The sequence below is a fragment of the Anolis carolinensis genome, unplaced genomic scaffold (assembly GCF_035594765.1).
Source record: "Anolis carolinensis isolate JA03-04 unplaced genomic scaffold, rAnoCar3.1.pri scaffold_7, whole genome shotgun sequence".
NCBI lineage: Eukaryota > Metazoa > Chordata > Lepidosauria > Squamata > Dactyloidae > Anolis > Anolis carolinensis.
In genome coordinates this window covers 12,187,687-12,215,523 of record NW_026943818.1, presented here as the reverse complement: position 1 = coordinate 12,215,523, position 27,837 = coordinate 12,187,687, and the positions used below count along the sequence as shown (strand labels likewise).

The following is a 27,837-nucleotide window of genomic DNA, read 5'->3' as shown; positions in this document are numbered from 1 at the left end:
CGAACGAAGAGACATCAGAGACGATGGTAAAACTATATACAAGTTTTACTGTACAAAACAAACAGACTTGCAGATGAACACAGGACTTGACTTTCACTCTAGGCAGACAGAGCTCAACACAGAACAGAACTGATGCAATTAGCAATGCACCCACACTTGTGTCTGGACACTCCTCAGCTCCAGCCACACATCAAGGTCATCACAGCTTCTTAGTAATTCTAAGTCTTTCTAGACTATAGTACACTCTGGATGATGCAATCAGTATGCAATACAGGCAAGACACAAATTTCATTTAAACACTACCAATACACAAATCCCACATTAACAATTTGCACCAGTTATATTGCTTCCTCAGCTCAATTGTTTGGCTCCACCTCTTCCTGGAGTAGGACAGTGTTTCCTTTTTTACATTCCACCATCAAGCTTTCTACCAGATGGACATGAGAGAGAGACTTGGCTCTAAAGCCCTTGATTAAGTTACCTCTCAGCACCAATTCTGAGGTTCCTACCCTTGAGACTTATGCTTCATGTTCAGGGCCAAGCTGGACAACGTTGAGGAGTCTCAAGCGCCTTCAAATCAGTTCTTTGGCACCAGAGGAAGACTCTGTGTCTTCAAACATAGGCCATTTGGACTGAGGCTGAGGTTTGCTCCGGCATTCACAGCCATTGAGAAAGAGGGACCTGGAAAAGCTTCTCAGCTGCAGAGCTCCTTGGACTTAGGAGTTGGTCATAGAATCATGCTGGAGGACTTCAATAGTGGAAGTTGACCATAGAATCATGCTGGAGGATTTCCATAGTGGAAGGTAACCATAGAATCACTCCGGAGGTACACTATGATGGAAGTTGACCATTACATCACTCCAGAGGAGCTCTATGATAGAAGTTGACCACAGAATCATGCTGGAGGACTTCCATAGTGGAAGGTGACCGTAGAATCACTCTGGAGGTCCACTATGATGGAAGTTTACCATGCTGGAGGACTTCCATAGTGGAAGGTGACCGTAGATACACTCCGGAGGACCTCTATGATCGCGGTTGACCATAGAAGCATGCTGGAGGACTTCCATAGTGGAAGGTGACCATAGAATCATTCCGGAGGACCTCTATGATGGTGGTTGACCATAGAAACATGCTGGAGGACTTCCATAGTGGAAGGTGACCGTAGAATCACTCCAGAGGACCTCTATGATGGAAGTTGACCATAGAATCATGCTAGAGGACTTCCATAGTGGAAAGTGACCATAGAATCACTCCGAGGGACCTCTATGATAAAAGTTGACCACAGAATCCTACTGGAGGACTTTCATAGTGGAAGGTGACCATAAAATCACTTCAGAGGATCTCTATAATGGAAGTTGACCACAAAATCATGCTGGAGGACTTCCATACTGGAAGGTGACCATAAAATCACTCCGCATGATCTCTTTGATGGAAGTTGACCATCGAATCATGCTGGAGGACTTGCATAGTGGAAGGTGACCATAGAATCACTTTGAAGGACCTCTATGATGGAAGTTGACCATAGAATCACCCTGGAGGAGCTTTATGGTAGAAATTGACCATACTGGAGGACCTATAGTGTCTTTTGTATTCATGTTTTTTCCATGTTAGTAGGGATTGTCCTCCAGGGAGACTATGGTCTTCTTCAACCATGAGTTAAGTTGTGTCCAATTGTGCTTCTCTAAGAATCGATAGGTCCTCTAAAGCGACTCTGTAGTTTAACTTCGGCAGGTTTGATGAGTCACGGATTTGATTCATATAATCTCTAGGAATCTCTTGGTCCTCCAACTCAGTGGTCTTTTCCCACCAGATTAATAGTAATGCATTTTATTTTTTACTCGCCTCACCTCCAAGCTTGAGGCGGAGTACAACATGGTTAAAATATGTAGATAGAAACATAAAACTATCAAAACACATATATTAAAAGACATAGATACGAGCTTAAATCTCAACAAAATCTTGTGCTGGAAGACCTTGAGATTCTTAGAGACGGCACCTTTCAAGGGATCTCTAGGTCCTCCAGTGAGGCTCTATTGTCAATTTCCATTGGAAAGACCCTCAACCTATCCATGGGTCATATTAAAATCCATACATTTGACCCTTAACGTATACATGAGGTCAATAGATGTATGAGTATAGCCTTACCTTGGGCCCGATTCTTCCAGGGTAGCCCGGCAAACCAGGAACTCCAAGTTTACCCTAGAAAAAAGAACCAAAATATATATGTTTCTGGAATCCCACCCATGAAATAACTCCAAGAGTCATCTTAAAGGACAAAAGTCGGGATCTTGGGAGGAGAAAAATGAGGAAGGGGGAATCGAGGCTAACATCTAAAACGTGAGAGGGCTTCTGGGATTCTTTTCAAGTTGGAGAACTCTTACCTTTTCTCCTGAAGGACCCAATGGGCCAGGTTCGCCATTGGGCCCACCACGACCTTTCGGGCCTTCGGGCCCATCTTCACCCCTTGGACCGGGAGGGCCAATTTCACCCTGATAAGAATCAAAGAAGAGGTGAATTTAGAGAATCTGAAACTATCTTAAACATCTCCCATTCATATGGTCACCATAAGTTGAAGCCAACCTGGTGACAATTTATGATGGATACGACTTCCTAGAAATTTGGTGGCTAAAGAGGTAGATTCTTACTGGGAGCAACCTTCCCATTTCACCCATAGCCTATACACACAAATGGAGAAAACTAGATTTCCACTGACTCACCCTATCTCCTTTGATGCCCATGTCACCTTTGAAACCTGGGAAGCCATCTTCACCCTGGATGAAGGAAACAAGAGGAGAAAGTATGACAAAACGCAAGATGAACAAGGAGGAAAGTGTAATGACGTTGAGGTGGGAACATCTAACTTGCGCGACAAACAAAGAGTTGGACGTCCTGTGACAGCAACCACCGAGTTTCACAAGCAAAAGGTTGACAGATTGATTCAGGACAATTGTCGTATCACTCAGAGAGAAATTTCAAGCATCATCGGCATTTCGCAAGAACGCGTAGGTCACATGATTGCTTTGCTTGGCTATCAGATGTCGACTTCTTCTGCGACGGCTTCAGAAAACGTGTTCATCGTTGGCAGAAATGTATCCAATTGTCTGGTGATTATGTGGAAAAGTGAATTAAAGTAGTTAAAGTGCACATTCTAAGGATTATTTTATATATTGTATTTTATTATGTTATTTAACTATTTTAACTGTTTTATTAATTTATTGTATTACTAGCTGTGCCCGGCCACGCGTTGCTGTGGCTAGGACTTAATTTTTCTTTTCTTTTTGTTGTATGAACGTAGAGGCATGGATGAGAGATTGTGCTGTCAATTTTCAAAGTTGTGGGGCGTTTAGTTTAGTTGTTTTGTCCGGTGCCGTGATTCCATTACCTTTTTATATATATAGATGATATACTGGTAGTGATCCTGCCAGTTGTGTAAGCCGCCCTGAGTCCCCTTGGGGAGAAGGGCGGGATAGAAATATTGGGAATAAATAAATTAATAAATATTCCTGCATTTGATTTATTAAAATATTCCCATCCAAACCCAAGTCACGAAGGTGGTGGCGTTAGTTTTCATTCAACCCTCGTACTTTCCCTTCCTCCAAATAAGCTTCACAATGATCCGAGGATTTGTTGCTGCAGCACAAACAGGGCAAGCTTTGGTAATGACACTGACATACATCAGAAATGTTTCGGTGGAGGACGTCTTGTCGAAGCTTCCCAAGTCTAATGAAATCCCGGGGGTACCTTTATTCTCTCCAACCAGTAGCTAAGACTGTCCCCTCCGTTGATATAAATACTGGGATTTTGTCAGCATGGCAACCAATTATCACAACCTTCCCATTTTTGGGGGGAGAAATCAGGAACGATGCTCGTATTTCTTCCGCTCGGCATGAGCTTAACTGCGGAGGATCCATCAATAGAGAGATGGAGTCCTAAAACGAGCTTGTCGGGCACTAAATGTGATGCGCTAAGCCCCAAGAACAACATCGGAGGGTTCAGGTGCCCCACGGTTTTTATTAGACATGTCCAAAAAATCGTTTTGAATCGTATATCGGAATTATTTCGGATTGTTCTCGCTTTTTGATACACATTCCGAGACATTGTCTCACAGTGCAACCGGCAATGTAATTCAAACCATTGTTGGCCCATTCTCTAATTGTCTCTTAATGTTTCGAAGCCATTTTAAATATATTTTTGTTTCTGCAACCTACCTAGAATGGGAGCTTAGCGCAGCCTAACATGGCTGCCGCTCCCCAGCCAATCAGAAGCTTCCACGATGGATGCAAAGGTGGGGGCTAGGGTTGATGACGATAGCTCAAGAAATGAGGGCGGGAGAGCCCTGTAAAAGTCCCCCCCGGTTCCTTTTTTTTGGCGATTGCGCATGCGCGTCCGCCACTTTAGAAACATTTAGGATCATTACGAATTTTCGGAAATATCCAAAATTTTTGGGTGAAAAAATCGGAAATACTTTCTATATCAAAGTTCCAGCGCCCCCTACTTTAGAAACGAGAATTGAAACATTTTTTTCATCGATCGGACATGCCTAGTGGTTATATTTGTCAAATTTGCTCAGGATGGACAACAAATGTTAGCTGGGGGGGGATCTGAGGTTGGGATGGGTCTAGAATATAACACAGAATGTGACCGACTACTCGAAACACACTGTCGAAGCTCTCGCTTTAATCGCTGCTCCGACGCCGGCGGCTTAGTTCTCTCCGCTTCCCAAAAGGTGTAAATCGGAATCCGCTCTCGACATAATTGAAGATTACAACCCCGTTCTACAAAGGAGCTCAGAAGCGGATTTCCTTTGCAAACGGCGAGACGGGGGGAGATCATTTGTACGTGAGTTTCCAGGATCTAAATCCCAGACTATTTTATTCATAAATAATTCAAATCATTATCTACTCATGATGGGAAACAAAGAACATTCAAATGTCCCCAAACCATTATTTTGGGGTATAAAATCCTGGTTCCTATTCAGCAGTGGTTCCCAACCTATGGTCCGTGGACCACCCGTGGATCCCAAGACTAAAATATGGTCTGCAGCCTCACACTGTTTCAATGAGAGCGACTGGTCTCATGAAGCCCTATTATATTTATTTATTTATGGTGCTTTAACCTATGTTGGGGGCCCTCTGGTGACGCAGTGTGTTAAAGTTGACTGGTTTTTAGTTGTTATAATATTCCTGTTCCATATTGTATGACTGTTTCTACCTTTTTATACTGTGATTTATGTTATGTTGTTGTTTATTTTGTTCAAGTATGCCCCATGTAAGCCGCCCGAGTCCCCATGAGGAGATTGTGGCAGGGTGTAAATAAATTATTATTATTATTATTATTATTATTATTATTATTATTATTATTACACAGCAAACAAGATAGATATGCTGGATTTTGTATCCCAAAATCACAAGTCGAACACTTCCAAGTGTCTAGGACTGTGTGATGTATTTTCGGATGATATTATTATTATTATTATTATTATTATTATTATTATTATTATTATTATTATTATTATTTTATTATTATGACACAGCAAACAAGATAGACATGCTGGATTTCGTATCCCAAAATCACAAGTCGAACACTTCCAAGTGTCTAGGACTGTGTCATGTATTTTCGGATGATATTATTATTATTATTATTATTATTATTATTATTATTATTATTATTATTATTATTTTATTATTATGACACAGCAAACAAGATAGATATGCTGGATTTTGTATCCCAAAATCACAAGTCGAACACTTCCCAAGTGTCTAAGACTGTGTGATGTATTATTATTATTATTATTATTATTATTATTATTATTATTATTATTATTATTACACAGCAAACAAGATAGACATGCTGGATTTCGTTTCACAAAATCACAAGTCGAACACTTCCAAGTGTCTAGGACTGTGTGATGTATTTTCGGATGATATTATTATTATTATTATTATTATTATTATTATTATTATTATTATTATTATGATGATGACACAGCAAACAAGATAGATATGCTGGATTTTGTATCACAAAATCCCAAGTCGAACACTTCCCAAGTGTCTAGGACTGTGTGATGTATTTTTGGATGATGCGCTCAGATCCCAGTCGGGTGGCCTTTTGCAGTTGGCAGATCGTAATTTTGTCAATGTCTATTGTTTCCAAATGCCGGCTGAAATCTTTTGGCACAGCACCCAGTGTGCCCATCACCACCGGGACCACCTGCACTGTTTTCTTCCAGAGTCTTTGAAGTTCAATCTTGAGGTCCTGAGAGCGGCTGAGTTTTTCCTGTTGTTTTTCGTCAATGCAACTGTCACCTGGGATGGCGACATCAATGATCCAAACTTTGTTCTTTTTCACAACTGTGATGTCTGGTGTGCTGTGTTCCAGAACTTTGTCAGTCTGTATTCGGAAGTCCCATAGTATCTTTGCGTGCTCATTTTCCAATACTTTTGCAGGTTTGTGATCCCACCAGTTCTTTGCTGCTGGGAGGTGGTACTTGAGGCATAAGTTCCAATGAATCATTTGGGCCACATACTTGTGCCTCTGCTTGTAGTCTGTCTGTGCGATTTTCTTACAGCAGCTGAGGATATGATCCATGGTTTCATCAGCTTCCTTGCACAGTCTGCATTTTGGGTCATCAGCTGATTTTTCAATCTTGGCCTGAATTGCCTTTGTCCTGATGGCTTGCTCCTGGGCTGCAAGGATCAGGCCTTCTGTCTCCTTCTTCAGGGTCCCATCTGTGAGCCAGAGCCAGGTCTTCTCCTTGTCAGCTTTTCCTTCAATTTTGTCAAGGAACTTTCCATGCAATGTTTTGTTGTGCCAGCTGTCAGCTCTAGTTTGTAGTGCGGTTTTCTTGTACTGGTTTTTTGTCTGCTGTGCTTTGAGGAGTTTCTGATTTTTGACTTCAATCAAAGCAGGTTCTTCACTTTGCTTGACATATTCTGCCAGGGCATGTTCTTCTTCTTTGACGGCTTGTTTTACTTGTAAGAGTCCTCTGCCCCCTGATCTTCTAGGCAGATATAGCCGGTCAACATCACTGAGAGGGTGCAGTGAATGATGAATGGTCATGAATTTTCTTGTTTTTCTGTCCAAATTGTCCAGCTCTAGTTTGTAGTGCGGTTTTCTTGTACTGATTCTTTGTCTGCTGTGTTTTGAGGAGTTTCTGATTTTTGATGCTGCTGCTGCTGCTGATGATGATGATTATGTAATACGATATAATAATAATATTACAATATTATAATTTTATATTATATACTAGCTGTGCCCAGCCACGTATTGCTGTGGCGTTGTCTGGTGGTGTTGTTGAGAAATTGTTGAGGTCGTGGTGGTATTGAATGTCTGTTGTATGGTTGTCTTTATGTTTAGTATGCACACTGAAGTGGATTATATGGCAGTGTGGAGTCAAGATAATCAAGTTCAAAGCAGATAATATAAGATTCTAAATGGGTTATATAGCTGTTTGGAAGGGCCTTGAGTCTACACTGCCATATAATCCAGTTAAAATCTGATAATCTGTGGAAGAGGCCTAAGTGAGGCCTAACTGTGCCTGTCCCCTGGGCTGAGTGAGTTGCTAGGAGACCAAGTGGGTGGAGCTTAGCCTTCAAACTGGCAGCAATTGGATAAAAACTATTATTCCTCTCCCTGTAATTAGGACTTTATTTTTTCTTTTCTTTTTGTTGTATCAACCTAGAGCCGTGAATGATGGGTTGTGTTGTCAAATTTCAAGGTTGGGGGGCCTGTAGTTTTGTTGTTTTGTCCGCTGCCCTGATGCCATCACTCTTTTATATATATAGATTACATGTAATATGACTAATAATATTGCAGCATAGAGGTATAGTACAATATAGTAATATATCATGCTTATATTGTGCTATACCAATAATATAATATATTGTATGTACCTATAACTTGTAAGCCGCCAATTTATGAAAAGGCTTCTTTTCAATAGTGTTCCTCAACCATCAAAAATAATGTTGACCATATCCAAATATTTCTGATTATTTTCGCCACGCCTAGGCTTTCTAGGAGGACATTATATGGGGATACGGGGAGGTCCAAAAAGGTTTCCAGCGGAAAGATCTGACGTTGGCATCAAACGCAGCCGAGTTGTGCGAACTCACCTTCTCGCCCTTGGTTCCTTTCAAGCCGCGGACCCCGTCGGCTCCCTTTCGGGGAGAAAATAAACGACAAAACGAATTAATTTCACTTGGCACATGTAAAAGACAGATACGACAAACAGATGGAGCGTTCATTGGTGGCACACGAGGGCCGAATCTTTCATCCTGGGGAGAATTTGGCACCATATGAAACGCGAGGTGAGCAAGAGACACTGTTTTGCTGACGATTTAAAAGGACCCCAATTTCAGAGACAAAGCTGAACATTTTTTCAAATGCAAGGATCATTGATCCACGCGTCTATTTCGTAACATGCAAACCCTGCTCTGAATGTTGAATATTTTGTTCTATCGAGGAGCCTTGGCTGATCCAGTTCCACAAGAATCAAGCTGAGAACAGAACTAATCTCAATTCCTTAAGGGGAAACTTCAGAAGACAACGTGCTAGCAGAATTTCAAAGGAAGCTAAACTTTTCTTCTTCTTTTTAGCAAGAATCGATGCAAATTTACAAGTTGAGGAGGTCGAAGAATCCCCTTGGCCTCAAAGTTTGTTTCCCTATCTCGGGGGCATCAGGACTATCAAATTAATGCCAATTGACACAACTTGAACTGCCATGACATTCTGGGAGTTGTAGTTTGACACGGAATTCTAGAAGGTGGAAGAAGCCATCAAGCTATAACTCCCAGGAGGTCTTCCCATATTTTTTTTGAATTTATCATGATATGATCCAATCATTTTAGCCTCCATTTTCAACCATCGCCTGGCATAGATGGCCCTCTATGGGGAGTGCTTGGATTGGGTCTTCCTCTACTGCAGAATGGGATTGGACTGGACAATATTTGGGATCTCCTCCAACTAGATGATGCTACTGATTCATGTCCTTGACCTTACTATCTGGAGGAAGGACATCAACTCTTGCTCAAGGAACCGAAGTAGACCCAGTGAGTTTGGAGGAAGGACATCAACACTTACTGAAGGACTAGATAGACTCCAGTGAACTTCTAAATGTTAAAAGGTGACATTTTGGAGACCTCATACCCATAAAAGCTTGAACCAGCCCATCTTGGAGACCTCATACCCATAAAAGCTTGAACTAGACTATCTTGGATACTTGAAGGAGACCTTATTCATGTTCTTCACATATCTGTCTGGAGGAAAGACATCAACTCTTGCTCAAGGAACCGAAGTAGACCCAGTGAGTTTGGAGGAAGGACATCAACACTTACTGAAGGACCTAGATAGACTCCAGTGAACTTCTAAATGTTAAAAGGTGACATTTTGGAGACCTCATACCCATAAAAGCTTGAACTAGACTATCTTGGATACTTGAAGACCTTATTCATGATCTTCACATAACTGTCTGGAGGAAGGACATCAACTCTTGCTCAAGGAACCAAAGTAGACCCAGAGAGTTTGGAGGAAGGACATCAACACTTACTGAAGGACCTAGATAGACCCCATTGAGCTTCTAAATGTTAAAAGGTGCCATTCTGGAGACCTCATATCCATTAGAGCTTGAACCAGACCATCTTGGATACTTGCATAAGGTCCTGAAGTAGACCCAGTGAGTTTGGAGGAAGGACATCAACACTTACTGAAGGACCTAGATAGACCCCAGGGAGCTTCTAAATGTTAAAAGGTGCCATTTTGGAGACCTCATACCCATAAAAGCTTGAACCAGCCCATCTTGGACACTTGCGTAATATCTTTAAGTAGACCCAGTGAGTTTGGAGGACATCAACCTGTGCTGAAAGGCTAAGATAGTCCTCATTGACATAAACAAGTGGCATCTGGGAGATTTCATGCCCAAAAAGCTTGGACCAGGTCATCCTGGATAAGGTCTTCTCCTGTATGACCCATCTTAAATCACCTGGACAAGCCAAGATCCTCAGTCTTCTTCTACCAGCCATTATATTTCCCTTCTCCATGGAGTGAACATCAACATATCCATGGATCATATTGAGATCCATAATTTTGGCCACCAAATCTTCCTTAGACCTTTTCATGGGGTAGACTTATACATAAGTATATAGGATGTTCCAAGGAACTCCCTGAGTTGAAAGGAATACAAGGTGCCACCTTACCTTGACACCACGGGGTCCAGGATATCCGATTGGGCCTTGAGGACCAGCAGGGCCCTGGTAAGAAAAAGAAAGAAAATAAAGTGAAATTATCTCAAATGTTTCCATAGTAGATAACAGCTCTTGGATAACCCAGAACCAGCAAAGCGTGTAAGTCCTTGTTGTGACTCAGCCTTTGTGTGACTCTGATGAGGATTCTGGGATGCAGTTTCAAGATGATGGGATTGAGGTTCAGGATGAGTTTCAAGATGACTCTGATGGGAATTATGGGATTCAGGTGCAGAGTACTCCTGCTGTGGGAGATGAGGAGCAGGGAGGCTTTCTCACGGGAAGAAATGATGTTGTTACTGATGATGGTTTTCAGGTGCAAGAAGCAGAAAGGGAGAGTAGCTCCCAGCCTCAGCCTGATAACACTAAGGAGCCCTGCGGCCTTGAAAGCGATGAGGCCGCTTTTCTAGATCGGGCTAGTTGTTTGGAATTTCGAGGATTGCGCAGAATAGCAAATAAGAGGGAGGTCAAAGGGCAAAGAAATGCCTTCACGTTATGCTATTAAAACAGTCTGCTGAGAGGGAAATCTTCGTCAAAGCAATTTCCTCGCTTGAATCAAGAACCACGTTTACTTTCCCGTATTATCTTGTAGCCTGGATGTATCCTAGTTTCTGGGACTTTGGCTTCGTTTTAAGGACCTTGCCTCATGCCTAATGTTTCCATGGATTTGTTCTTACAGCCTTGTTTTTGTAACTATCTTTTGAAACTGAATTTTTACCTTTTATGAACTATCTTTTCCTTATTTCCTAATAAACTACAAAAGACTACAATCTGTGTGCAGCCTGGTGTCTTTAGCAAGGTGAAGCTAACCTGAGGTGCGACAGTCCTAAATAGGGACCAAGAAAATTCATTCAGGGGACCATGGTCAGGTTCCTACACCGAGCCTGTGTAATGTTGTATAGACTATGATCCACAACCATTGTGTTGAACGTCAATGTTGTGTATTCCATCAGAAGTACATCTGGAAGGCCGAATCCACAGCCATATGAGTCATCAAAAGATCACTAGACCAAGCAATGCTCACACAATGACATGACCTACAAGTCTTCTTTCACTACTTTGAATTGAACATGGAATATTATGTGTCAGAAAAACACATTTCTTGGAGAGTGTGTGTGAAATGCTGGTAACTATTATTATTATGATTACATCTGTAAAGAAGCGTGTATTTATTTTGCTTTATAGATGTCATGTTTAATTTTGTTTTAAAAGTCATGTTTAACTATGTTTAAAAGGGTAAGTTACCAGTGCGTGGGGAATGGTAGCTAGCTCAGCATTCTGAGGCAGGTTGCCATAGTAACGAGGGCGGAGCCAACCGCCGTTTGGAGGAAAAGGAGGGAATGTTTTAAAAACAGTTTAATCTGTGATTTGAGTCACAGGGAAGACACTGGTTCCAGGTTAGGGAAACCAGGGAAGCTCAGATCTCTAGTTGTGTTAAATTAAGCAAGTTAAGTGACTTGTTTAGGTTTATTCGTAGAGTCTGAGTGGTAAGGGGAAGCAATCCCAGTTAGATCCAAAGTGATCAGTTGATAGCTTTGGTTGTAAGAGAAAGAAAAGGTTTAGACTGCTCAAGGAAAGGAGAAAGTATTTTGAAAGTGGATTCATCATAAAGTTATATTTGCAACCGATTAAGAAAGTTTAACTCTGAGAAACAACATTGTAACCACTAAGCTCTGTGCCTGAAATAAACTTATTATTGTTCTTTCAACATCCAAGTCTCTGTGACACATATTCTAAACTAAGTTACGCTACCATCTAAAGTGAATAAGAAAAAAAAAACTCCCCTCTGCCTGAGATCTCCACATTTGGTGGCAGCGGTGGGATAAAAAAATTCCCCCCTGCCTGACATCTCCACAACACCCAACTTCTCAGCCAGCTTCAACGATGCCTTTGCTGGAGGAGAGATCTGACTTCTCTGCTCTCAATGAGCCAATTAAGTCTAACCTCACAACCATCTCCAGTCTAATCGTTGGGCCAAAAGGAATAAATACACCCAGCCAGGCAGACTTTGTTCAGAGGTCAAGATGCCTCAAGGCCGTAATTCTCCAGGAAAGCTACCACCATGGGAATTCCAGACATGCCTGCTGCTGAGCCGACTGCCGACTGCTTGCTAAATGGCTTCTAGGGCAGCAACTGACTCCGTGATGGATGACCCTGCTTTCGAATTCAGCGGACGCCTACACTTGCAAATTTCTGCCTTTGGGGAACAAGCCGAGGCTACAAGGACAGGACAGCCCTGAACAAGGTTGCAGCTAGAATTTGGCCACAACATGAGATGCTAACTGTGTGTGAATTCTAGGTGGTTAAGTCCGCGTCTTAACAAAACGTCCTCTTTCTAAACAACACACCAGACAATGTGGACACAGACGATGGTAAGCTAGGAGAGGACCATCCTTCAACAATGCTTCTAGATTGGGTTTGGTGGACATTCAGCATGGAAGTGGAAAATTGGACCACAAGGAACAAAACCACAATGAGGCACCATGTTTGGCTGGAGGAGAGGTATGTAGTTTTGGCTATTGACCGCTCCTTCAAGGCTAGAGGCAGACAATGGTCAGCTAGGAGTGGACCATCCTTCAACAATGCATCTAAATTTCAGGGGGATGAGGGACTCCATGCCTCATGCTCCTGGATGCTTCAAAGAAAAGAAACCATAGACAATAGCAAACTCTACTACAAGGAATGACTTCCACCAAGAATTAACCCAGATCCATCCTGGAGAACCTACAAAGTATCTTCTCTAAGGATTTCAGAGGGACGAGGGACTCCATGCCTCATGTTTTGGATGCTTCGAAGAAAAGAAACCATAGACAATAGCAAACTCTACTACAAGGAATGACTTCTACCAAGAATTAACCCAGATCCATCCTGGAGAACCTACAAAGTATCTTCTCTAAGGATTTCAGAGGGATGAGAGACTCCATGCCTCATGTTTTGGATGCTTCGAAGAAAAGAAACCATAGACAATAGCAAACTCTACTACAAGGAATGACTTCTACCAATAATGGACCAGGGACATCCTGGAGAACCTACAAAATATCTTCTCTAAGGATTTCAGAGGGACGAGGGACTCCATGCCTCATGCTCCTGGATGCTTCAAAGAAAAGAAACCATAGACAATAGCAAACTCTACTACAAGGAATGACTTCCACCAAGAATTAACCCAGATCCATCCTGGAGAACCTACAAAGTATCTTCTCTAAGGATTTCAGAGGGACGAGGGACTCCATGCCTCATGCTCCTGGATGCTTCAAAGAAAAGAAACCATAGACAATAGCAAACTCTACTACAAGGAATGACTTCCACCAAGAATTAACCCAGATCCATCCTGGAGAACCTACAAAGTATCTTCTCTAAGGATTTCCTTGGTCGTCCAGAGCAACTCCATGGGAACTTCTAGGGGAATGCGTAGAAGATCCAGAAAATTCTTAGCGAGGACAGTTAGGTGAAACCATGTAGACACAACAGTTATGAGGATAGTTCAGGTATGCATAAGGATGTGTATTTGGTTGAGACGTACCTGACTTCCCTTCTCACCCGAAGGACCTTCTTTGCCAGGATGACCCTGTTAAGAAAGATGACAACAGAGTCCCAAGTCAACAAGGAACTATGATCACACAAGTTGAGCCTGTCTACAAGGTTTTCCACGTTGATGCTTCTTCCAACTTCGTGGTTGATGTCTCACGTTTGGAAGTTTCAACCCAAGCAGATCGTGAATTCTATCCCAAATATGGGATTTCTAGCATTTTCTCTTAATCTTTCATCCCTTAGGCTCCTCCTCCCAAAATAGACAATTATGTCTCTGGGGTGTTGAATCTTTTGGCATCGTTTGATTGAATTCTAAACATTTCTGTGATATCCCTGGATTTTTGGGAGATATGTGCCACGGTTTTCTACACAGAAGAAAAGCCATTATAAAATGCGTATAGAATACTTTCCCAACTGTGAAGATCCTGTCAATCTACGTTTTTCAACACTCAAGAACATTTGACTTTTTGGAGGCTATTTTTGGATCTTCTTCCACCCCTACAAGAGTGTCTTCTGCTATGAGCAATGTGAGATGTTTGTAGTTCCAAAGCCAACTTACTGGGGGACCATCTGCTCCCGGCATGCCTGGAAGACCTGGTTTTCCTAGAGGACCCTGAGAGAGGAAAAGGAAACAAGGTGGTTAGCAACGGGGAGCATCACAAAGCTGGTGTCTCAATCCTTCTCTTACTTCAGAGCTTCTCAGATTGGTCCAGCCTTCATGGATATGGCCCATGGTCTGTGTTTGGAGAAACTGGACTTCTTGTTTTGGAGTCAACTGACTCTCGACCCCCCATTCCTCAACATACAAGGATTCTCCACGCTAATGATCACTGTCTTCTCATTTGTCCCAACTAGAATAGATTCCTTGAATCACAGATAGGGATCTCCTTCTCTAGATGCCTTCAAAAGGAAACTGGACAGCTACTGGTTGGGAATACTTTAGCTGGAGATCTTGCATTAAAGAGGAGGTTGAACTCAATGGTCTAGGACAGTAATTCCCAAAGTAGGCACTACCGCCCCTCGGTGGGCACTGGAGAAATCCAGGGGGGTAGTGATGGCACCTATAAGGACACAGGGGTGGGGCCAGAAGAGAGGCGGGGCCTCTTCCCAAGAGCCCAAGACAGGGCTGAGAAACTTCTATACCTCTCCTGAGGCTCTTGTTGGGACACTAGTGAAGGGGTGTGTGGCCTCCTTCCAAGAGCCCGAGACAGGGCTGAGCCTCTATACCTCTCCTGAGAGGACTTTTAGGACTAAAAGGCGGAGCTAGGGTCAGGGGCGGGGCCTCTTCCAAAGACTGCAAGACAGGGCTGAGACTCTACCTCTCCTGAGAGACCTTTTAGGACTAAAGGGCGGGGCTAGGGGTGGGGGGGGGCTTCTTCCTAAGAGCCCAAGACAGGGCTGAGCCTCTATACCTCTCCTGAGAGGACTTTTAGGACTAAAAGGTGGGGTTAGAGGTGGGGCGGGGCCTCTTCCTAAGAGCCCAAGACAGGGATGAGCCTCTACCTCTCCTGAGAGGCCTTTTAGGACTAAAAGGTGGGGCTAGGGGTGGGGTGGAGCCTCTTCCAAAGAGCGCAAGACGGGGCTGAGCATCTACCTCTCCTGAGAGGCCTTTTAGGACTAAAAAGCGGGGCTAGGGGCAGGGGCGGGGCCTCTTCCAAAGAGTGCGAGACAGGGCTGAGCCTCTACCTCTCCTAAGAGGCCTTTTAGGACTAAAAGGTGGAGCTAGGGGTGGGGTGGAGCCTCTTCCTAAGAGCTCAAGACAGGGATGAGCCTCTAGCTCTCCGGAGAGGCCTTTTAGGACTAAAGGGCGGGGCTAGAAGTGGGGCGGGACCTCTTCCTAAGAGCGCAAGACAGGGCTGAGCCTCTGTATACCTCCCCTGAGGTGCTTGTTAGAACACGGGGATGGGGTATAGAGGTTCAGCCCTATCAGGCATTTGGGAAGAGGCCCTGCCCCCTCCTCTAGCCCCACCCCCTGTGTCCTGGCAGGCACCGCAGGACAGGGATAGAAGCTCAGCCCTGCCTCAGAGCTCATAACTCTGCCAATCCCAGTCCTGGTAAGTTTGGGAAGGACCATATGCAAGGTCCCCAGCCATGTTAGGAAACAAGCAAGATGTCAGACATGGAAGAAGATACTTTTTCAAGGCATACCATGCAATTCTAAATAGCAAGGGTGGCCATGACTGATTCTAATGGACATACCTTATCTCCTGGTGGGCCAATGGCACCTTGAGGACCTGGAAGACCCTAGAAGAAGAAGAAAAGGTGGAGATGACTTGTTGGGTTAAGAGAAACACAGATACACAAATACATCCATAAGAAGGAGAAAAAGAAAAGAAATAAAACAAGTAGAAGAAAAGGATATGAGAAGGAAGAGGGGCAGAAGAAGAAGAAAGAGAAGGAGAAAGAGGAAGAAGTAGAGAAGAAATACGAGGAGAAAGAGGAGAAGAAAATGGAGGAAGAGGAGGAGAGGGAGAGGAGAAGGAAGAGAACGAGAAGAAGAGGGTGGTAGTGGTGGAGGAGATGGAGAAGAAGAAGGTGAAAGAGAAAAAGAAGGAGAAAGAGAAGAAGAAGACTCCACAATTTTGAATAATCTCACCTGAGCACCTGGATTTCCCTGTTGACCTGGTGGGCCAGGCTCACCTTGTGGACCCTTGAAAAGAAAAGGAGAGATCAAACCCGGGCCAGAAAAATCAAACCACAGTTGAACATAAACCAGGTTAACAATGGCCATTGAAGGAAGATGTTGTCTTGATGTCTTTGTTTTTAGGCCTGTTCCTGGGGTTATTTGGGGTGCTGATTCAGAAAATTATTGACCACATTAGCTCTAGATTATTAAATATGTTTTTCTGTGGATGAATCGATGGCGACTACTGGATGGCATATGTTCTGTATCAGAAACCAGAGCTGATGTGGTCTGTCCAACGCAATTTTCTGAATCAGCATTCCAAATAACCAAACTGAATTTAAAGTTGACCAAAAACTGATTTTTGGTATTAATATTGGAGCGTGGTCCCTGGCCAAAGTGGTCCCTGGTCAAGTGAGTTCTGGTCAAAAAAAGGTTGGGAACCACTGCTTTAACAGGATGGTATAATTTGGCTGCGAAACACCTGGTTCAAATGTTACTTGTGGCCAATGAGACCTCGGCTCATCTTACTCAGTCTGAATGCTCAACTAAGTTCTCTCTAGGAATCCCAAGATCTCTCAGTGCGATTCTATGGAAGTAGACTATAGAGTCATGCTGTAGGACCTGGAGATCTCTAGAAGGAACACCTCCCTAGGAATCTCCCTAGGAATGATGGGTAGACAACTTTATGAATGGTAGTGTCAGGATGTGAAAACCAAGCACTCATAACAGCTGAACTCTCCACATCCCATCAGAGCAATGGGAGGTGGGAGATAATCTAAATGATAAGAGGATGGTTTTTATGGCCTGCTCTGGTTTTTCAAGCCTGGGAAAGGACTACATAACAGATACGAGTGAATATGGAAAGGGTGGGGAGGTAGGAGGTGGATATACTTGGGGTTTGGCGGGAATATGTTAGTTCTAGCTTCATTTTCAACTTGTAAAGGTCTTCAATAAAGCGTTTCCACGGAACTGCCTGTGTGAGCCTGCTTTGAGTCCTATAGCTTTCAAAAGCTGACAAGTGGACAAGAAACCCTTCAAGAGGTTGGAGTATCAACTTGTTTGGATGCGCTCACTCAATTGCAATTGGTTGGGTCATGAAAGACAAGAAAAGAACCTTACCACATTCCCCTTGGGCCCGGACTGTCCATCCATACCAGCGATGCCCTGAATGGAAAGTTTGAAAAAGACAATATGAGAAAAGTTCTGGATATCAGATTCCATCAGGATCATGACCCTGAATCTGCAAGCTCTAAAGACAGTGGTGGACCGGAAATTCTCATGAGGTTCTCATGAAGGTTCCTCCAACTCAGGATCACTGTAAGTTGATTCTGACTCAAGAGCAAGACGGAACAAACAGTTCCTGGAAGCAACCAAACAAGGAGGTCATGATCCTGAATCTGCAAGCTCTGAAGACAGTGGTGGACCGGAAGTTCTCATGAGGTTCTCATGAAGGTTCCTCCAACTCAGCACCACCATAAGTTGATTCTGACTCGAGAGCAAGATGGAACAAACAGTTCCTGGAAGCAACCAAAGAAGGAGGTCATGATCCTGAATCTGCAAGCTCTGAAGACAGTGGTGGACCGGAAGTTCTCATGAGGTTCTCATGAAGGTTCCTCCAACTCAGGATCACTGTAAGTTGATTCTGACTCGAGAGCAAGACGGAACAAACAGTTCCTGGAAGCAACCAAACAAGGAGGTCATGATCCTGAATCTGCAAGCTCTGAAGACAGTGGTGGACCGGAAGTTCTCATGAGGTTCTCATGAAGACTCCTCCAACTCAGGATCACCGTAAGTTGATTCTGACTCGAGAGCAAGACGGAACAAACAGTTCCCGGAAGCAACCAACTCCTTGATCAAAGTGGACAGGTATTGTGATAAGAAAGTGTGGTGCTACTCACCGGAGGTCCTGATGGGCCAGGAGGTCCCTTTGGTCCCAGCAAACCACGTGGGCCCTAGAAGAGAAAACAAACTATATTCTGAATATGTCCATTAGGATTAGATTTGGAAATAAAGGCCAGCAAATTGTTCTTTGATATCCCCCAGTATATGAGAATATTCTCCGAGGTCCTTCTCTCCCCTTTCCATTCTCCTGCTTCCTACCTCCACGATCGAACAGTTTATTGTCATCTAAACACCTTAATTATTGCCCAAACCTGCCTGTTCCAGTGTTTCTTAAGGTAGCTAGAGGCCCTGAATTTATTGTTGAGAAGCGTGTGGGGAAAAATAGCATGGTTGATGATGCCTCGGTAGACTATAATGAGACACTTGGAATCTCATTGAGACACTATGAGCTTGTTAACATCCTCTCCTTCCCTGCTTTTCTCGCTCTCTGCGCTTGAAGTGTTCCAAACATTTCTGACAAAAGCTGTCATTTTCTCGTTTTATTTTTTTTGCAACTGTAGCATTTATTTTTCTCTTACCTTTTCAGAAATGTACCAACTGCTTTCTATTCGATTTGGAAAAGAAACTGGAGCATGTGTGTCTTGGGTGGCATGATACATCATGCATTCCTTTAACACAGTGGTCCATGGACCACCAGTGGTTCCCAAGAACTAAAATATTGTCCTCAGCCTCACCATTACTACACCAGGGCTCCTGACTGCTGCTTCTCCTCCTCCCTCCTCCTCCTGAGCTGTTCCGTGTAATGCTTGGAAGCGGGGGCACGTTGGTGTCTTTGGGAGGGGAGAGGCTGACTAATCACAAAAGGCACGGCAACGAGGCTCCTGACTGCTGCTTCTCCTCCTCCCTCTTCCTCCTGAGCTGTTTCATGTGATGCTTGGAAGTGGGGGTACTTTGGTGTGTTTGGGAGGGGAGAGGCTGACTAATCACAAAAGGCACGGCAACGAGGCTCCTGACTGCTGCTTCTCCTCCTCCCTCTTCCTCCTGAGCTGTTTCATGTGATGCTTGGAAGTGGGGGTACTTTGGTGTGTTTGGGAGGGGAGAGGCTGACTAATCACAAAAGGCACGGCAACGAGGCTCCTGACTGCTGCTTCTCCTCCTCCCTCCTCCTCCTGAGCTGTTCCATGTAATGCTTGGAAGTGGAGGCACCTTGGTGTCTTTGGGAGGGGAGAGGTTGACTACCTACGAAAGGCATGACAATAAGGTTCCTGACTGCTGCTTCTCCTTCTCCCTCCTCCTCCTGAGCTATTCCATGTGATGCTTGGAAGTGGGGGTACTTTGGTGTCTTTGGGAGGGGAGAGGCTGACTACTCACAAAAGGCATGACAACAGGGCTCCTGACTGCTGCTTCTCCTCCTCCCTCTTCCTCCTGAGCTGTTTCATGTGATGCTTGGAAGTGGGGGTACTTTGGTGTCTTTGTGAGGGGAGAGGCTGACTACCCACGAAAGGCACAACAACAAGGCTCCTGACTGCTGCTTCTCCTCCTCCTGAGCAGAGCCATTCCATATGATACTTGGAAATATGGGCACTTTGGTGTCTTCGTTTTTAAGCCTGTTTCTGTGGTTATTTGTAGTGCTGATTCAGAAAATTGCATTGGATAGACCACATTAGCTCTAGATCATTATGGTTTTCTTTGGGTGAGCAGATAGTGACTACTGGATGGCATATGTTCTGTATCAGAAACTAGAGCTGATGTGGTCTATCCAATGCAATTTTCTGAAACGGCACTGCAAATAACCAAAACCAAATCTAACGTTGACCAAAAACTGATTTGTAACCCTTTTGGTGCTAATGTTAGTGTGGTCCCGGGTCACGTGGTCCCGGGTCACGTGGTCCCTGGTCAAAGTGGTCCCTGGTCAAAGTGGTCCCTAGTCAAGTGGTCCCTGGTAAAGGTGGTTCCTGGTCAAGTAGTTCTTGGTCAAAGTAGTCCCTGCTCAAAGTGGTCCCTGGTCAGAGTAGTCCTGGATCAAGTGGTCCCTGGTCAAAGTGGACCCTAGTCAAGTGGTCCCTGGTTAAGGTGGTTCCTGGTCAAGTAGTTCTTGGTCAAAGTAGTCCCTGCTCAAAGTGGTCCCTGGTCAGAGTAGTCCTGGATCAAGTGGTCCCTGGTCAAAGTGGACCCTAGTCAAGTGGTCCCTGGTTAAGGTGGTTCCTGGTCAAGTAGTTCTTGGTCAAAGTAGTCCCTGCTCAAAGTGGTCCCTGGTCAGAGTAGTCCTGGATCAAGTGGTCTCTGGTCAAAGTGGTCGCTAGTCAAGTGGTCCCTGGTCAAAGTAGTCCTGGGTCAAGTGGTCCCTGGTCAAAGTGGTCCCTAGTCAAGTGGTTCCTGGTCAAAAAAAGTTGGGAACCACTGCCATAGAGTCATGCTTTAGAACATGGAGATCTCTAGAAGGAACACCTCCCTAGGAATCTCTGTCATCCATTGCAATTCTATGGTCAACTTCCAACAGAACTTGACCATGGAGATATATAGAAGGACTAGAGATTCCTAAATAGATGCAATTTTTCAATTTGTGGATTTTCATTTTGGTGGGTGGGTCCTGTGCCTTTAACCCCAATGAATTGTGGAGGGCTTGTACAACAAGCCAGGTATCCATTTCACAACGTTGTTTTATGAAGACAGAACCATAGCTGCTCAACCTAGGAATGGTGACATTAAACACACCATAATCCTCTCAAGAAGTTGCCCTCAACCGTCGGTTCTCCAGATGGTTTGTTCTTCAGCTTCCAGAATAGCATGAGCATTGAGAACTTAAGTTCTCAAAAAATGATATCTGAGCCAAATAAAGGATAAAGTAATGTTTTCTCCATCCTATTGAGACTTACGGGTTCGCCAGGAAGACCTCTTGGTCCAACTTCTCCATCATCACCCTGAATGTCAACAGAAAGAAGCGAAGAAGAAGCGAAAAAGATAGTTAGAAGACCAGGTCAGCATCAAGTTTACATAGAGAAATGTGATAATAATAATAATAATAATAATAATAATAATAATAATAATAATAATAATAATAGTCCTAGACATTTGGGAAGTGTCCGACGTGTGATCCAATACAACAGCCAGCAGAGTGTTTGCTGTGGACTCATCTTGTTGTGATAATAATAATAATAATAATAATAATAATAATAATAATAATAATAATAGTGTCCGACGTGTGATCCAATACAACAGCCAGCAGAGTGTCTGCTGTGGACTCATCTTGTTGTGTTTCATAATAATAATAATAATAATAATAATAATAATAATAATAATAATAATAGTCCTAGACACTAGGGAAGTGTCCGACATGTGATCCAGTACAACAGCCAGCAGAGTGTCTGCTGTGGACTATCTTGTTGTGTTTCTAATAATAATAATAATATTAATAATAATAATAATATAATTAATAATAACAATAATAATAATAATAATTGGGAAGTGTTCGACTTGTGATTTTGTGATACGAAATCCAGCATATCTACCTTGTTTGCTGTGTCATACAATAAATAATAATAATAATAATAATAATAATAATAATAATAATAATAATAACAACAACTTTATTTTTATATCCCGCCACCATCTCCTCGCGGGGACTTGGGGCAGCTAATATGGGGCCAAGCCCAAATTTCCACAATAAACAAAAATTAAAAATACGTTCACAATCTCTACACAATAGTAGCTGCCTTTGGAAGATCTGTTTGAATGTTGTAGAAGGAGGTAGTGAACAGCTCCTTATGCAACATCCAAACAGACATAGATATGTATAATGGAGTTCCAAACAAAGGCGTGCGTAATAGAGTTACATGTAAATACTAGGCATGTCCAATTGATGAAAAAAAATGTTTCAATTCTCGTTTCTAAAGTAGGGAGCGCTGGCGCTTCGATATGGAAAGTATTTCCGAATTTTTCATCCAAAAATTTCGGATATTTCCGAAAATTTGTAATGATTCTAAATGTTTCTAAAATTGCAGACGTGCATGCGCAATCACCAAAAATAGGAACCCGGGGGGACTTTTACAGGGCTCTCCCGCCCTCATTTCTTGAGCTATCCTCATCAAATTTGGTACAGTGGGAGAACACATTCAACACTCTTAGCTCAACAAATTGCAGAACGTTTCCTGTCTCCTATGATTTTTGGTGAATTTTCATAACGTTTTACAATACACTGGACCAGTGACCACGCCAAGCAATGCCCTGGCACGGAGTGCAAAGATACTTAGAAAACTATAAATTCCCTTGCTATATTTGTAAGCAAGAACTCTGGAAATCAATGGTGTCTCTGGCTATGTGATCCCACAAGCCTGAAAGGCAATGCCTTCTTAATGAAATAGACTACTGATTCTGCAAAGGTATGCTATGATCCAGCAAGAACTATTCTTAACGAAATGAAAAGCTAGATAATTTTTTTTAATAATATGGAAAAAAATTTAACGAAACATTAAGAGACAATTAGAGAATGGGCCAACGATGGTTCAAATTACATTGCCGGTTGCGCTGTGAGACAACGTCTCGGAGTGCGTCTCAAAAAGCGAGAACAATCCGATATAAATCCGATATAAGATTCAAAACGATTTTTTGGACATACCTAGTAAATACATCACCAACAGGATCCCAATCACTGTTTTGCTCTCCATATACACTTTTTATCCACATTTACTCAAATTACTGAATGTATAGTTGCTCATATTTTAAGGATAATCTTCTTTTAAAGCCATGCACATGTTAGGCCTGGTTCTATTTTTTCAATGTTTTGTTCACATTTGATTTCTCAGTAACAATCCAACAGCCTCAGAAACATGTCAATGTTGGCAACAAGGTGCATATTTTCTCCTGACAGCCTTCAGGAGGTATAAAAATGTTAACTTCATCGAGACGAGACCATCGAGCCTGTCTAAATGATATTCCTCACCTATGCTGTGTTGCCATCACAGCGAGAGATGCACATATAGGGATGAAATTATATAAATTTTTTGTACTGAAACGAGGTGGCACCACAACTTACCCTGTCCCCGTCTTCACCCGGGGCTCCGGGAGGGCCTGAAGGGCCGGAATCACCCTAAAAAATATCACAAAGGAGAATCAGCCAATGTCTTGGTAGACCCTTATCATCAAAAGACACAACGGTTCCAAGGACCATCATGTGGCTTCCTCCATTCCTACCCACGTCTGTTTAAAATGGGATGGAAACCCAAAACAATAGAAGAAGCCAACGAACATACTCTATGGCCTTTTTCCCCGGGTAGTCCGGCCAGTCCGTCAAAACCTCGATCACCCTGAAATAAAATAAAGAAAAACGGGTCAGTTCAAAATTTCCATTTCCTCCTCCAATCTCCATCTATCTCTATCTATCTATCTATCTAAGTTTGTATGTATGTGGGTATTTATGTATGTATGTGGCAGCTTTCAGATTGGCTCCCACTGTCAAAGACAGAACGCCAGCAAGTAAAACAAAACTCAGTTTATTGAGGTTACAGAACTAAAAACGCCCGTAAGGAACAAAGAACAGGGCAAACACTTGACTTCAGTGTGCTAAATAACCAAAAAGCAGCTCAGTTTGAGCTTAAACAGTTCAAAGGGAAAAACCGGGTTAAACAGGAGTATAATCCGGATTAAATCAAAGAGCTTACTTCAGCTTGGCAAACAATGCAAATAAAAGGGAATCAACAGGAGTTGGAATGTAAACAGAAGACTGGCGGCAGATTCCTCTCTGCTACTCAGGAACAGCAGGGGAGTAAACCAGGCTTGTTTACTTCTCCCTGCAGCGAACGAGAGCGTGGTTGTAATCAAGATTCAGGTTTAGGGTAACGGCAGTCAGCAGGGTCCCAATCCGGTCCAGAAGATCAAAAGCCAAGCGTAGTCGTCAAGGAATCCAAAGGTCACACCGATAGACAGTAGAAGGGTTAATCCGGAATCGTAGTCAGTCAGTCCAGCGTCAATCCAGTGAAAGTAGATATTGCCCGTCTTCAGGAAATTCCCCAGCAAGAGCCCAAGCGTCCGTCCAGATTACCTTGCCCAACGCAATTAGACATTGGTCCCAAACCCCATTTTATCACAGTTCAAGCTCATCATCGCTGTCAGCTGCCATCCCAATTCCAGACGCCCCAACATCCTCATCCTCATCAGAGCTTAAGCACCTTCGACTACACCCCACAGCATCCCCAGCTGTGGATCCCGCTCCATCCCTCCAACCAGTCCATGGGTCTGATCCTGCAACCCGCCAATCACCTCCCATGCTTTCACTGCCTGCCTCCCCAACACCCAAATTCTCCCTCACACGAGTCCACTCCATATCATCCTCCTCCGAGCTGGCCACCTCTTCCTCCAAACCCTGAGAAAAACCCTCAAATGAGTCCTCATGTGTCGGCTCTGCAAACAAATCCCGGAGCCGTTTCCTTTCACGCTCCTCGAGAGTGTCTGACTCTCGAGGAGTCTTACGACCCCTTCTTTCATTACCGGAGCCCGAAGGCTCAACCATAACACCCACTTTCACAGACAACTGTGACCACCAGGAATGACGGATCTGGACCAAACTTGGCAGACAGAACCCCCATGACCCCCTTTACATCCCTGGGGCAGTTTGGGGGGGGGGGGAGGACAGACCAAGACTGATGGGACTTACAGTACCTTCACTTACTTCTTCAGACCACTGCAACTGTCACGAATGACAGAACTGAACCAAACTTGGTACACATATCCCAAATGACATACTTTAAACGCTGCAGCATTTCGGTGGAGGAGGGACAAAGGAGGATGGGATTTGCAGTACCTTCACCTGATTCACCTCCCACAGACCACTGTGATACCCACGAATGACGAAACTGTACCAAACATGACACACAGGGGCAATGGGGCCCACTTCATGTCCTGCTGCGGTTTGCGCAAGACTGGACCAAGGATGATAGGATTAGCAGTACTTTCAAACATTTGGTCTCCAACAGACCACGGTTACTCTCACTAATGATGGATCAGGACCAAACTTGGCAGACATACCTCCCTTCACCCACTTTTTGTCCTGGTGCAGTTTGGGGGAGGACATACCAGGGATAATGGGACTTGCAGTGCCTTCATTCATTTTCTAAGACCACTACAACCTCCACCTATGATTGATCAAGATCACTCTTGACACACAGACCACTCATGACCTGCCCTACACCCTGGTGCGGTTTGGAAGAGTTTGGACCACAGATGATGGGACCTGCAGTATCTTCACTCACTTCCTGAGAGCACTGTGACCCCCTACAATCACTGATCAAAACCAAACTTGCAACATAGAGCTTCTCAACATCCTGACGCTGATTACAGGAGGATGGAGTGTGTACGAAGGGACCTGCATATGGCAGTTGTCGTTCACCCACACTCACTGGATCCAGCTGACATTGCATCGAAACTACACTTCAAACACAGGCAAACAATGCCTTTCTCAAATAACCCGGGCACCGCTGGGTCCCCAAGCTAGTCTCTAATAAAGATATTATGGTTTATGGAGTTTTCTAAAGATGTGTGTATATGTTGAGACTCCTGCTCCAGGAGAACATCTCATTCTACTAGAGCAGTGGTTCCCAACCTTTGAGCCTCCAGGTGTTTTGGACTTCAACTCCTAGAAATCCCAACCAGCTGTTGGAACAGTGGGAGCTGAAATCCAAAACACTTGGAGGCCCACTGTACTAAAGAGCTGAGGATTGTGCATCTTTCTTTGAGAGCTCCACCTTTGAATATCAGCCCAAGGAACGTATCGGTTTGGTCTCCAATAACTGGGACATCAAAGCTTATTTTGCTTCCTGAAAATCCCCAAGTCTCACGCAACACAAAACTCAAGGTGCCCCTGAATTTTGAGGATGTAATATTCCAATTCAGGTTGATCGGAGTTGGCTTCTTCCAAATCGGATGGCTTCCAGGCGTCACCCACAAAATTGGAGGTGTCTCCGACTTTTGCGGACACAATATCACACCTTCGGTATGATTCAGGCTGATCAGAGTTGGTCTCCCCCTAATCGAGGGGTTTTTGGGGTCACAGAAAGTGACCCCACACAACTGGAGGTGTCTCCGACTTTTGGGGACACCACCTTCAGCATGGTTCAGGTTGATCAGAATTGGACTCCTCCCAATTGAGGGGTTTCTGGGGTCACAAAACTGGAGGCTTTTAAGCAGAGGCTGGATGGCCATCTGTCGGGGGTGCTTTGAATGCGATATCCTGCTTCTTGGCAGGGGGTTGGACTGGATGGCCCATGAGGTCTCTTCCAACTCTACTATTCTATGATTCTATGACTCCTTGGGGATACAATATTACACCTTTAGCATGGTTCAGGTTGATCAAAGCTGGATTCCCCCTAATCGAGGGGTTTCTGGGGGTCATAGAAAGTGACCCCACAAAACTGGAGGTGTCTCCGACTTTTGGCGGGTGCAATATGGTAGTTTGGCAAGGTTCGGGTTGTTCGGAGTCGGCTTCTCCCAAATCAGGAATCACAGAAAGGGATCTATTCTAATACTCTTGGGGCATAAAATGGATTAATGGGTGGTTCTGGGTGTTTTCAATGCAATAGGGCTCGTGTTTTCCACCGCCTGTCATTCTGCCCTAAATTCAACCGGAAAGTTGAATTACCATATGGTGGGTGCAATATGGTACTTTGGCAAGGTTCGGGTTGTTCGGAGTCGGCTTCTCCCAAATCAGGAGTCACAGAAAGGGATCTATTCCAATGTCTATTCCGGGGCATAAGATGGATTAATGAGTGGTTCTGGGTGTTTTCAATGCAATAAGGCTCGTGTTTTCCGTCGCCTGTCATTCTGTCCTAAATTCAACCGGAAAGTTGAATTACCATATGGCGGGTATATTGCTTTGTTTTTATGATTGTATTTTGGGCATTAAATTTTGCCAATTTTTGTAAGCCGCCCTGAGTCCCCTCGGGTGAGCAGGGCGGGGTATAAATGTTGTAAATAAATAAATAAATAAATAAATAATACTTTGGCAAGGTTCGGGTTGTTCGGAGTCGGCTTCTCCCAAATCAGGAGTCACAGAAAGGGATCTATTCCAATGTCTATTCCGGGGCATAAGATGGATTAATGGGTGGTTCTGGGTGTTTTCAATGCAATAGGGCTCGTGTTTTCCGCCGCCTGTCATTCTGCCCTAAATTCAACTGGAAAGTTGAATGACCATATGGCGGGTGCAGTATGGTACTTTGGCAAGGTTCGGGTTATTTGGAGTCGGCTTCTCCCAAATCAGGAGTCACAGAAAGGGATCTATTCCAATGCTCTCGGGGCATAAGACGGATTAATGGGTGGTTCTGGGTGTTTTCAATACAATAGGGCTCGTGTTTCCTCCCGCCTGTCATTCTGTCCTAAATTCAACCGGAAAGTTGAATTACCATATGGTGGGTGCAGTATGGTACTTTGGCAATGTTCAGGTTGTTCGGAGCCGGCTTCTCCCAAATCAGGAGTTACAGAAAGGGATCTATTCCAATGCCCTCGGGGCATAAGACGGATTAATGGGTGGTTCTGGGTGTTTTCAATGCAATAGGGCTCGTGTTTTCCGCCGCCTGTCATTCCGCCCTAAATTCAACCGGAATGGGTTGACCCGAGGGA

General features: G+C 43.8%; 1 protein-coding gene across 2 annotated transcripts in view; it reads right to left on the bottom strand.

The window, feature by feature from the left end:
* col5a1 (collagen type V alpha 1 chain) overlaps positions 1-27,837 on the bottom strand; it is a 180,029-nt gene that overhangs the window by 58,025 nt on the left and 94,167 nt on the right. For both annotated transcript variants that reach the window (XM_062960419.1, XM_062960418.1), the window contains exons 18-31: positions 23,481-23,534; positions 23,264-23,317; positions 21,108-21,152; positions 18,288-18,341; positions 17,509-17,553; positions 16,360-16,413; positions 15,963-16,007; positions 14,323-14,376; positions 13,756-13,800; positions 10,191-10,244; positions 8,112-8,156; positions 2,718-2,771; positions 2,382-2,489; positions 2,146-2,199 (exon numbers count right to left, since the gene is read on the bottom strand). In XM_062960419.1, coding sequence (XP_062816489.1) covers positions 2,146-2,199; positions 2,382-2,489; positions 2,718-2,771; positions 8,112-8,156; positions 10,191-10,244; positions 13,756-13,800; positions 14,323-14,376; positions 15,963-16,007; positions 16,360-16,413; positions 17,509-17,553; positions 18,288-18,341; positions 21,108-21,152; positions 23,264-23,317; positions 23,481-23,534 — 765 coding nt within the window. The remainder of the gene's footprint in view (positions 1-2,145; positions 2,200-2,381; positions 2,490-2,717; positions 2,772-8,111; positions 8,157-10,190; positions 10,245-13,755; positions 13,801-14,322; positions 14,377-15,962; positions 16,008-16,359; positions 16,414-17,508; positions 17,554-18,287; positions 18,342-21,107; positions 21,153-23,263; positions 23,318-23,480; positions 23,535-27,837) is intronic.